A 12,216-nucleotide genomic window follows, 5' to 3' on the forward strand; every position below is an offset into this window, starting at 1 on the left:
ATCTTTTCTAGATCACTTAGATCACTGGTTTAGGGAGAGCATATCTGGCTTTCTCTGCTTGGTCCTGAGTTGGAAGATAGTGAAAAACCCAGGAAGCCAGCAGGCATTGACTGAGTCCTAAATGTTCTGGCAAGATTGATGCAGGGGTTGTGGTTTGGCCTCCTGAGCTACCTGTTGCAAAGATTATGGACTGGGGTTCTAATCCTATCAGACAGGGTCTGGTCCTTGTCAAGTCCATCAAGGCTAAGATGGCCCGAGCAATTATATCTCATTTAATCATCATGATGGTCTTCTCCATGTTTTTGTTTTGCAAGTGAGGAAAGCAAAGCTCAGGGAATATGAGTAATGTATCCAAAGTCATACAACCAGCAACAAAAGCGAAGTTCAGATCTATGAATGTTGGATCTATTTTTAACAATGTTATGTCTTGTAAGGGCAATGAAATTATTCTGATGCTATCCTATTAAAAATATTAGATGCTCAATAAGTACACATTGGGTGAGAGAATGGATGAAAATAATTTCGGAACACTTCTTTTGCAACTGTCTCCAGAGCTTGTATTTTTAAAAATAACTTCTATGAAGGCAGAGCTTGATTATGGATTTAGTTTGTAGAAACAAACATTTTTTCCCAAATTAAGACTAAAAACTAAGGTGAGAGAAACTTATGGCTCAGAAATCTAGTGTATTCACTCAGTAAAGAGATGGATCTTGTGATTTTTGCACATTTGCTTGTGATCGACAAATCAGTTTTGAAGGCTTTCCCAAAGGAGAAATTGCAAGAAGAGTTATATTTTGGGAATAAAAACTCATCATTTCAAAAGTTTAAAAGTTTATGCTTAAAATAAGCTAAATTCTCATTATTTTTGTGTTTTATCTTTCTGCATAATTTCACAAAGTTCTCAATGGTCTATCATTCAATAAATATTTGTCAAATATCTATTATGTGTTTAGTTCTGTGCTTTGAACACAGTTATCAAATATTGCCTTGTCAAACAGGGGCTCACAGTCTAGTTGAGGAAAACAGAAAATTAACAACTGAAATGCAGTTTGACAAGTGCCAGGCTGACAAATGGTGGGTATTGATACCCTGGGAACACTTAGTAGGAACAGCAGTGAATTGGTACTTGTTAAACAATTAATTCCTGGTGGGAGTGGCAGGAAGGTCAAAACCTCATTTGCCGCATTTGTTGACTATTTATTATATAAATACTCCCACCATGGCCAATTTCAAACTCACAATACGATGCCGCTTAAAAGGGAGTTGAAAAGAGATGTGCGGGGCGCCTGGGTGGCTCAGTGGGTTAAGCCGCTGCCTTCCGCTCAGGTCGTGATCTCAGGGTCCTGGGATCGAGTCCCGCATCGGGCTCCCTGCCGAGCAGAGAGCCTGCTTCCCTCTCTCTCTTTCTCTCTGCCTGCCTCTCCGTCTGCTTGTGATCTCTCTCTGTCAAATAAATAAATAAAATCTTAAAAAAAAAGAGATGTGCGGCAGTACACCATCATGTCCTATTTCCACTGTCCAGATACAAGAGATGTAAATAATCTCAAAAGCACAGATAACAGTAAAATGTAGACAAAGTAGGTAGGAAGTGACAAGTGTGTGTAGTTACGACGTTTGCTTTTCATATAGTTAACTTTACTGTAAACTTACATAACCTATTGTTAAAAAACAGCCGTATTTAGAAACCAGCCCATAAAATTACTGAACATTTAACAATCAGCTCTTGGAAAGCAAGTATGAACCAGTTCGAGTGGACTCTAGCAGACCACTGAGCAAGAGCAATGTCAGGAATTACTGTAGGCTCACCTAAGGAGACGAGTGCAAGGAAACTGAAGGCAGGGATCCTACCTTTTCATTTCTGTATCTCCCATATCGAGCGCTAGGTTGTTGAAGGGTCAAAGCAATTCATCAATATGGGTTTTTTTTTTTTGTTTGTTTTGTTTGTTGTTGCTTTTGTTTTTTAGCCCTACTGTATTCTGGGCATTGTTCCAGGTGCTTGGGGGGTATAGCAACGAAAACCAAATCTGTACCTTTAAAAAATTTACATCCATTGGTGTGTGGTCGTGGGGTGTACAAGAAAAAAGTAAAATCAGGTGGTGGGTGATTAGTGTTGGTAAAAATTCTCTATCGCAGAGGCACTGCTATTTCATAGCGGGATGTCAGGCAATGGCAAACACGGAGACCTACGAAAGTAAGGAGGAAAGGTTCTGGAATATGAGAAACACGGTGTAAGTAAGACTAAAGCACAGACTGCACAAATCTGACCCTTCAACAGAACTGGAACATAGAGCAAGCTACGGAAGCTTTTCTCCAGAGAAGCCCAGACAGTTCCGTTCCCCCTTTACTCTCCTCAGCCTCTCTGCACAAGGGCAGGTCTTTCTTCAAGTCCGTCTCAGGAATACTCCGAAACCCGCTTTACACACGGACAGCCCTGCGCATGCTCAAATCCACGGTTTCTGGCGCACAAACTAGGGCAGTTTGCGCATGTGCGTAAGCGAGACAAGATTTTTGTCCCAAGGCCTTGCCGTACCGTCCGGGCGGCGAGCTGCATCCTGGTTCAGTTAGTGTGCACGGCGTGTGTCGAGTGTTCGCTGATCACGGTCGCCACCAACAAAATGAACCGCGAGAGCTTCGCGGCGGGCGAGCGGCTGGTGTCGCCGGCTTATGTGCGGCAGGGCTGTGAGGCCCGCCGCTCGCATGAGCACCTCATAAGGCTGCTTCTGGAGAAGGTACCGAGCTGTCGGGTCCCTCCCCAGCTGCCGCGCCCCCCAGAGCCTCTGGCTCCGCCCAGCGCCCCTTTAGTCCCGCGTACTGCCCACCCGCGCCTGTTTGTTGGTTGAGACCTGTGCCCGGAGTGTCTCGCAGCTTGCCCTGCGCTGTGCTGACTTGCTGCTCTCAGCAAATTCTCAGCCTCACCATAAACTAGCAAAACCCAGAGCGTGTAGTTAAGGGAGCTTGCGGGAGTCCGGATTTTGAGTCCTGTTTTTTCCTAACTAGGGGACGTGAAGTGAGGGGAAGTCCCAGTTGCTTTACTCTCTTGTTTGCGAAGAGGGCAAAGTTCGCACCTTCTCTCTTTCACTATCCCAAGGACTCGGGGAGTGCTTTGTGTTTGTAAACCAGGACACAGTAACCCAGAACTGCTGCAGAACCTTACGGGTCTCGTTCCTGACAGTAACCCCGAATTTTAATTTCACTCAAGTTTGACAAGACCTACTCTTAGCAGTCTGGTTTGAAGAATCCTCATTGAAGATAGAGTTTATTGGTTTTCAGTTAACTTACTGTAACTTTAAGCCCGAGTAAATGTCATCGTATTCATTTATTATCCCTTTTGGGAATCTGTAGATAATTGTAATGCAATGTAACAAATGTTTTGCCTCTTTGAGGCTTCTTCTTTGTGCTGAATTTATGTCTGAAGTTTAGAAAGCAAGAAGCATGGCCAAATACACACTGCAAGGTTTAAAAAATTCATTGACGTACAGTTCTAGGGGATGATTTTCTGAAATATAAGCTTTTCTATTTTTTTCCAGGGCAAGTGTCCAGAGGATGGTTGGGATGAAAGTACACTTGAACTTTTTTTACATGAACTTGCAATCATGGATAGCAACAATTTCCTGGGCAATTGTGGTGTGGGAGAAAGGGAAGGGAGAGTGGCATCTGCCTTAGTTGCTCGGCGTCATTACAGGTATATTTTTAAAGTAGAAAACCTTTCTTTCTTTCTTTTCTTTTTCTTTTTTTTTTTTTTGGTTAAAAACAATGGTGTTAATACTAATGTTAAATTATAAAACATCTGTTGGTGACCTACTTCTTCCCTATTCAAACGGACATACAAACCAGATGCAACAGGGAGATGGGAACAGTTTGTGTGAGTAGTTGCTTTTCGAGACAGTTGGGAGAAGGTTCTAGTTATCCTGTCACGTTCTGGGTGTTTAAGAATACTGCCTATGTGTTTAACATAATAAATCTGTTTGGTTTTAAGAGTTTAAACTATGTTAAGGTTGTTGATAGTTTGCCATATTTCTTTTCTGATATTGCACGGTTCTTTAGAGAATGATATGTAGGTAGAACTTTAAAATGTTCATCAGTATTTAAACCGAATCCTAGTTTATAAATAGCTTGCTTTGTTGTAGTAGATGTAGGAATGGTATGCTAAAACTTTAGATTATTAAGTCACTTTCCTTTTGCAATATTTTAGAAAGCTTTTTGTCAATTCTGCTAACCATTTAATTGGTAGTGTTTCCAAATATGATCGTTTCTCTGTTCTTCCACTTTTCTGTGAAATATAGGTAAACTTAAAAACTCCTGTCTTGAAATTTTCAGTGAATGAAATTTTTCTGAGCATAGTAGAATTTTATTTCAATCAAAACCATTGCAGTCAGAACTAATGATAATGATCTGTAACTTGGCTGAAAAATTCGTGGTTAAAATGGGCTGATAACATGATTTATAATACTTGTTAAAAATGCTTTGTTGTTTTTTGTTTGTTTGTATTTTAATTTTAATTTTTTTAAATTTTTTCAATTTATTTATTTTCAGAAAAACAGTATTCATTATTTTTTCACCACACCCAGTGCTCCATGCAATCTGTGCCCTCTATAATACCCACCACCTGGTACCCCAACCTCCCACACCCGCCACTTCAAACCCCTCAGATTGTTTTTCAGAGTCCATAGTCTCTCATGGTTCACCTCCCCTTCCAATTTACCCCAACTCCTTTCTCCTCTCTAACACCCCTTGTCCTCTATGATATTTATTATGCTCCACAAATAAGTGAAACCATATGATAATTGACTCTTTCTGCTTGACTTATTTCACTCAGCATAATCTTTTCAGCGTAACAGTATTCATTGTTTTTGCACCACACCCAGTGCTCCATGCAATCCGTGCCCTCTCTAATACCCACTACCTGGTTCCCCCAACCTTTCACCTCCCCCACCACCACCCCTTCAAATCCCTCAGATTGTTTTTCAGAGTCCATAGTCTCTCATGGTTCACCTCCCCTTCCAATTTCCCTCAACTCCCTTCTCCTCTTCATCTCCCCTTGTCCTCCATGCTATTTGTTATGCTCCACAAATAAGTGAAACCATGTGATAATTGACTCTCTCTGCTTGACTTATTTCACTCAGCATAATCTCTTCCAGTCCCGTCCATGTTGCTACAAAAGTTGGGTATTCATCCTTTCTGATGGAGGCATAATACTCCATAGTGTATTTGGAGCACATCTTCCTTACCCATTCGTCCATTGAAGGGCATCTTGGTTCTTTCCACAGTTTGGCGACCGTGGCCATTGCTGCTATAAACAGCTTTGTTCATTATGTTTCAGTAGTGATGAAGTATGACACCAGTGTTCTATGATAATCCCAGTGTGATAGATTTCTGATATTACTATAGGTTGTACAAACAGATTTTTGATTTTGAAAAATACTCAGATGTATCTTTCATGTGTATAATTTCATCTAATTTAAAATGAGTGGATTTGCACACTGATTTTTCAAGGAGTGTATACAGTTGACCCTTGAATAATATGGGTTTGAACTGTGCAGTTCATGTGGATTTTTTTCAGTGAATGCAGGACAGTATTGTAAATGTATTTGCTCTTCCTTATGATCTTCTTAATAACATTTTCTTTAACTTGTTTTATTGTAAGAAAACAGTATACAATAGATATAACATACAAAATATGTGCTAATTGACTGTTTATGTTATGGTAAGGCTTCCAGTCAATAGTGGGCTATTAGTAATTAAGTTTTGGGGGAATCAAAGTTATACATAGATTTTTGACTTTCAGGCACCCCTAATCCCCCCCTCCCAAGGGTCACCTGTAGTATTTTTAAAATTAAGTCTGTATTTGAAATAACAGCTCATCCCCATTGGAACTTAGTCCACTGCTCTGGTTAAGGAAATGAAAGAAAGAAGAGAATCTAATGTCACATACATTCTGGTTTTCTATTGCTGCTAACCACCTGAAAACTTAGTGGCTTAAAACAGTAATTTATTATTGTCTTTCACAGTTCTGTAGTAAGTTAACTGGGCTCCAGCAGTATGATTATTGCTTCCAGTCTCTCATGCAGTTGTAGTCAGAAGTTGGCTGAGAGTTTAGCTATTAGGGCAACTGGGGCAATTGATCTAGGTTGACTGGATGACTAGATGGCTGGGAGCTCAGATGGCCTTCGCACCTGGCATGGGCCTCTCCCAGCATGGCATCTGGGTTATAGGAGGGAGCTCCTGCAAGAGCAGGCCCTTCTAGAGGCCAGGTGAAGCTTTAGGTCTTCTTTGACCTAGATCAGAAATTCCAGAGCATCACTTCCGCTAGATGCTTCCTGGCCAACCAAGTCACTAAGGCCAATTCAGATTCAAGTGGAGAGGAATTTGATTCCATTTCTTGGTGTTGAGTAGTGTGTGTGCATAGGGAGAAAAGGAATTGATGGTGGCCATCTTTGGAGACTGGCTACTGCAATATAATTGATTTCAGTTTAACTAGGATATTTTCACATTTTTAATAGTTTATGAAATATATCTGCAATAGTCAAGTGTTGCCTCTAGTGTTTTTTTTTTTATTATTGTATCTGTATACTTACACAGTGAATTACTTAGAACACTGAATATTTTTGTCCAGTTGTTGGCCCATTTTTTGCTTAGGTTCATTCATGGAATTGGACGATCGGGTGATATTTCTGCTGTGCAACCAAAAGCTGCAGGTTCTAGCCTTTTGAACAAAATTACCAATTCTTTGGTCCTGGACATCTTAAAGTTGGCTGGTATGTACTATATTAATCATAATATTTTGGCTGACCAGCCACACCCACCTTTGCTTAATATCTTTTGTTAATGCCTCTTTCCAAACAGGTCCTGAAGGGCTCTTGAAAAGACATAAAGACATACATATTTTTAAAAATGGCTTTAGGAAAAAATAGAAAATCAGAGCCATAAGCCTGGAGGATGAATTTGGCAGTGAGCTTCCTGAGGTCAAGTACAGAGGAAGCACTGTCTATAACTCTTATTATTTGATTGAAGAATTATACCATTTCTTCAAGAAGGATGCTGGTTTTTTAGTGAAATCACTAATTTCTCCTTTACTTCTTATTTGTAGGTGTTCCTACAGTGACCAACTGCTTTGTAGTTCCCATGGCAACTGGTATGAGTCTAACCTTGTGTTTCTTAACATTACGACATAAAAGACCAAAGGCAAAGTATATTATATGGCCGAGAATAGACCAGAAGTCCTGCTTTAAATCCATGATCACTGCAGGTAAAAGAAGAAAAGTGACATATATAATGTAGAAAATTCACGCTTTTAGAGGTGATTGAATGAAAAAGAAACTAAATGTGTTCTTATTCCTCCTTTTTATTGTAATAAAATATACATAATAAGATTTACTGGTTTAATCATTTTAATTTGATTATTTATTTTTAAAAATATTTCATTCATTTGGGAGAGAGAGCGAGTGCAAGCATGAGCAGGGGGGAAGTAGAGGCAGAGGGAGAGGGAGAAGCAGATTCCCTCCTTAGCAGGGAGCCCAATGGCATCTCCATCCCAGGACCTTGAGATCATGACCTGAGCCTAAGGCAGATGCTTAACCAACTGAGCTACCCAGGTGCCCCAATTTTAATCATTTTTAAGGCTAAGATTCTATGACATTAAATACATTCACAGTGTTGTGCAATCATTATGTAACACCATCTCCAGAACTTTTCCATCCTCTTAAATTGGATCTCTACCCATTAAACAAGAACTCCATCCCTGCTACCCCTAGTTCCTAGAAATCACCGTTCCACTTTGTGTTTCCATGAATTTGACTACTCTGGGTCCTTCATATAAGTGGAATATAGTGTATTTGTCCTTTTGAGACTGGGTTTATTTCATATAGCACAATATCTTTAAAGAACTTTAAAGTCCATGTTGTAGTATGTATCAGAATTTCTTTCCTTTTCTAAGAGTAATACTCCTCTGTATATATTTATATCTTACATTTTGTTCATTCATTCATTCATTGATTAATACCTGGATTGCTTTCACCTTTTGGCTCTTGTGAATAATGCTGAGTAAACATGGGTGCAAGAATAACTGTTTGAGTCCCTGCTTTGAATTCTGTAGGGTCTATACTCCAAAGTGGAGTGGCTGTATTATATATCCCTATTCTTTGAAATGGGAATATGATTATCTGTCTCACAACATTGTTTTGAGCATTGAGCAGGATGACATATGAAATACCCAGCAGTAATCCCTGGAGCATAAAGATACTAAGGGGCTTCAGGAATGGTGGGTGTAGATACATAAATGGGATACATATAAATTATTACCATAAGCCCAAGTGTAAGGATCCAGGCATCATTACATACAGGTGAGGCAAAAACTTTACGTTGGTATTTTAGTATTTAGCTTGCTTAAGTCAAGGTGAATTTGGGAACTTAAGGTTAATTTTGAATAGCCTGAGTCTGTTGTAGGAAGTAAACTATATTAGCCTGTAATTAAACTGCATAAATAATGCTAAAGAAATCCATTTAAAGGGATTCATAGTAAGGACTTAGCAGAAATTGATAAAAAGATACACTGATTTATGTTAAGTAGTATAAAGTTGTCAAGTCTGTTTACTTATATTCTGTTAACCAAAGAACTAATTACCAAAGTTATGGGAAAGGTTGCCATATTGAAAAATGGGAAACTTTTCCAAAAGGTATTGGGATTTGTATTACAATGTACAGTTTATCCTTTCTTAGGATAGCCTATATTCTTAGGAAGCCAGATAGTTGTATCCTCCCAAAAAACACTTGAATTTTAAATGTTTGAAGGCAAAAATAGGGTTGGGTCAAGAGAATTTGAAAAATAATAGAAAATAAGCTGTCATTAGGAAGCACTACTTATTTAAGTTTTTTTTGTTTTGAAAGCTGTGAAGGTATAGATATAAAACCCGGACATCTCTGAGCCAGTATAATTGAATTGATGATTTTAATAGTGGCCATGTTTTTATATTTCTATAGATAGAATGCAGACAACTTGATATGGATTATTAAGCACAGAAGAAAACTACTTGCTTATAACTGTGCTTTAATTTGCTGTGTGACCTTGGGGAAGCCACTAAATTTTCCTGAACTTTGGCTCCCTTATCTTTGAAATGAGTGAGTTGAGGTAAATGGTTTCTAAGTCTCTTAGAGCCCCTAAGTGCGTAAGCCCAGCCTGCTGTAGATTTGCTATTTAGGAATACTGAAGATGTGACTACGTAATAACTTGATGTGTAAAATCTCCCAAGTTTATTTTCTATCCAGTTTGTAAGACTCTGACCACTTAGATTTTACTTATACCCTAAGTACTTAGTAGCATTACAAAATATTTGGTTATCTAAGTGCTCTGTGCAGTGTTTGGTGTATATATTGCACAAACAACTCTTGAAGTTTATGGATACCTAAATGTTCACCATACAAGATTACACAATTATTATTTGGGGCGATCTTTGATCATATGCTAGTTAAGTGTACTAATTCAAATGAAAATTGAGAAATAGTTTTTATATTTTAAATTGTAGAAGGCCCTTGTGAAACTGTGGGATGGGTCAGTGGTTGGTAAACTGCTGAAGTTCATTACTTTTTCTTTAGGAGTAAGATATTAAGTTGGTGATTGTGATTTGTTTTAGTACTTGAATTATATGGTTATTCTTGTCCATCTCTGAAATAAAGTGAACTTAAAAATGAAATGTTGCCAGGGGTGCCTGGGTGGCTTAATCAGTTAGGTGTCTGCCTTCTGCTCAGGTCATGGTGCCAGGGTCCTGGGATTGAGCCCCCACACTGGGCTCCCTGCTCTGTGGGAAGCCTGCTTCTCCCTCTCCCACTCCCCCTGCTCTGTTCCCTCTCTCTTGCTGTCTCTCTCTCTCTGTCAATTAAATAAATTAAAAAAATCTTTTTTTTAAAAAAAGTGAAATGTTGCCAGAGAATGAGTAGATTTACTTTTCTGGGGTCTGAAGTTGAATTGTGCCAAATGATCCTTTTTGTCATCAATGACTGTGTTGTTACTTTTATAGGTATTTATTTGACATTTGTTTTCCCTCCCAGAATTAGTCTTTGTAGTCCTATCTAAGTGTTAAGTAAATTTGTGGTTCTATTTGTGGTCTACTAGTCCTTCACATTATTTTGGCCTGCTTTTGAGTCCTACCAATATCAAGCCATGCCTCTATTATTCAGGGAGGGTTCACTGACCGGATTTAGAGTTCTTATGTGGAATAACACTGCTTCCTAGAGTTCCAGGATCTTCCCTTATTTTAGTTTATCTAACATTTTTGATTTCTGATTGGCTTGGTTAGGTTTTGAGCCTGTGGTGATAGAGAATGTTTTAGAAGGTGACGAGCTGCGCACAGACCTGAAAGCAGTGGAGTCTAAAGTCCAGGAACTTGGGCCTGATTCCATTCTGTGTGTTCATTCCACCACATCCTGTTTTGCTCCAAGGGTGCCTGATAGGTAAATCATTTGCAAATATTGTCCTTTAGGTTTTCATTGGGTCTTTTTTTAGTTTTTTATCAACAGATTCTTAAATGCCACTTTTTAGTTCTGTTATCTAATGAATGTTTCTGACAAGAGTAAACTTTAGGAAAATAGTGATGCACAGTTATTAATATGTTTGAATTTCTGATTTTGTTAAATTTAAAATATATTTTGATTTCTTTACATTAGGCTTATTCCTTTAGAGTCTTAATTTGAATAGGTATATGTATATATTGTCTTTATCAGTTAATTGGACTGAATATTGTGGGACCAGATCAGTCAAAGAAATGTAAAAAAGAGGCATATCATTTCTTCTATCTGACAGACATCTTAAATTGGCCACTAAGTTACAATACAGTTTGATCCACATGGAGAATATTTTTTGTCTCCTTGCCTTTCATTAAATACCTTTATGTACCCCCTAAATACTAGCAGATTTGATCAATTCTGTATATTTAAAATAATTCACAAGTGATTTTTTTTCCTTCTTAAAATAGTACTTTATGTTATAGTATCATACTTTCAAGGAGCTTTATTATTAAGGAATGCTTTTATTAGAACACAAACATACAAAAGTGACTTTTATGAAGAAAATACTTGTTTGTACCCAGAAAAGTTCTGTTTTTAAAAAACAACATTTGATTACTTTGAGTAATAGAAAGGTTCCTCTGTCAGTTTGTGAGGTTTATGAAAATGAATGATAAAATGACTTTTTTTTTTTTTAAAGATTTTATTTATTTATCAGAGAGAGAGGGAGAGAGCGAGCACAGGCAGACAGTATGGCAGGCAGAGGCAGAGGCAGAGGGAGAAGCAGGCTCCCTGCTGAGCAAGGAGCCCGATGTGGGACTCGATCCCAGGACGCTGGGATCATGACCTGAGCCGAAGGCAGCTGCTTAACCAACTGAGCCACCCAGGCGTCCCATAAAATGACTTTTTAATTCATAATACCTTAAGGAAATAGTAAACTGAAAACCTCTGACAGAAGAACAAAATAATGTCATTTCTATCTGTACTTTAAGAACATATTAATAAACATCTAAAAAAGAAGTCTAAACATCTAAAAAAGAAAATGTATTTTGCAAAAATAAATAATAAAACCATATAATATATATTTGAAATACATCCTTATGGGAAGGAACTTTTATTGAGTAAAAATGCTTTGCTTCCAAATTCTTTGTATTGTAGAAAGAACATTTTTTAGAAAAATTAACTTTATTAAATCATAGGATTTAGTTTTAGCTTCATAGCATGTGAAGACATTTGTATTAGAAATGGCCTCAGTCATAAGTAGTATTTGGTTTTGCAAGGGAACATCGTTTATTACACTCTAATTGAAATTTATTACCTTACTTTGCATAGAGTTAGACTCTCAAATTGTTTTAATATAAGGAGCGTCAAATGAAAAAGTAAGAGTGAATTTAAAACGAGCAGCTATTTAAAAGATCCTTTAGTTTGCAAGTTGTTGGAAAATGTTATTTTGGTACTGAAACATTTAATGTTCTGTATTTTTTAATACATTAAAGTCTACTTGAAAATGTATTTTTTACTTTACGAGATGTTAAATGTAAGATTTCTTAAGATTTCAAGACATGCTAATTATTTTGCAGCTATTAGCTTTAGTATGATAAGCAACCAAAAGCATTTAAAAATGAACATACCACCTTGTGAAGGGGTCATTATAATCTGCTTCTTGTTTTTTATATGGGAAATCTTAAAGTGATTTAAAAGCTACCATCCATACAGATTTTT

General features: G+C 37.8%; 1 protein-coding gene across 2 annotated transcripts in view; it reads left to right on the forward strand.

Annotated features, from left to right (window-relative positions):
• The first annotated feature begins 2,513 nt into the window (after nt 1-2,513).
• SEPSECS (Sep (O-phosphoserine) tRNA:Sec (selenocysteine) tRNA synthase) overlaps nt 2,514-12,216 on the forward strand; it is a 31,939-nt gene continuing 22,236 nt past the window's right edge. Inside the window, exons 1-5 of one of the 2 annotated variants that reach the window (XM_044225860.1) lie at nt 2,514-2,729; nt 3,528-3,682; nt 6,637-6,755; nt 7,088-7,246; nt 10,290-10,443. In XM_044225860.1, coding sequence (XP_044081795.1) covers nt 2,616-2,729; nt 3,528-3,682; nt 6,637-6,755; nt 7,088-7,246; nt 10,290-10,443 — 701 coding nt within the window. In that variant the 5' untranslated portion in view covers nt 2,514-2,615. Of the gene's footprint in view, nt 2,730-3,527; nt 3,683-3,733; nt 3,863-6,613; nt 6,756-7,087; nt 7,247-10,289; nt 10,444-12,216 lie in introns of those variants that run through there. The other variant, XM_044225861.1, reaches the window with a different exon arrangement.

Source organism: Neovison vison, chromosome 11 (assembly GCF_020171115.1).
Source record: "Neovison vison isolate M4711 chromosome 11, ASM_NN_V1, whole genome shotgun sequence".
NCBI classification, from domain to species: Eukaryota; Metazoa; Chordata; class Mammalia; order Carnivora; family Mustelidae; genus Neogale; species Neogale vison.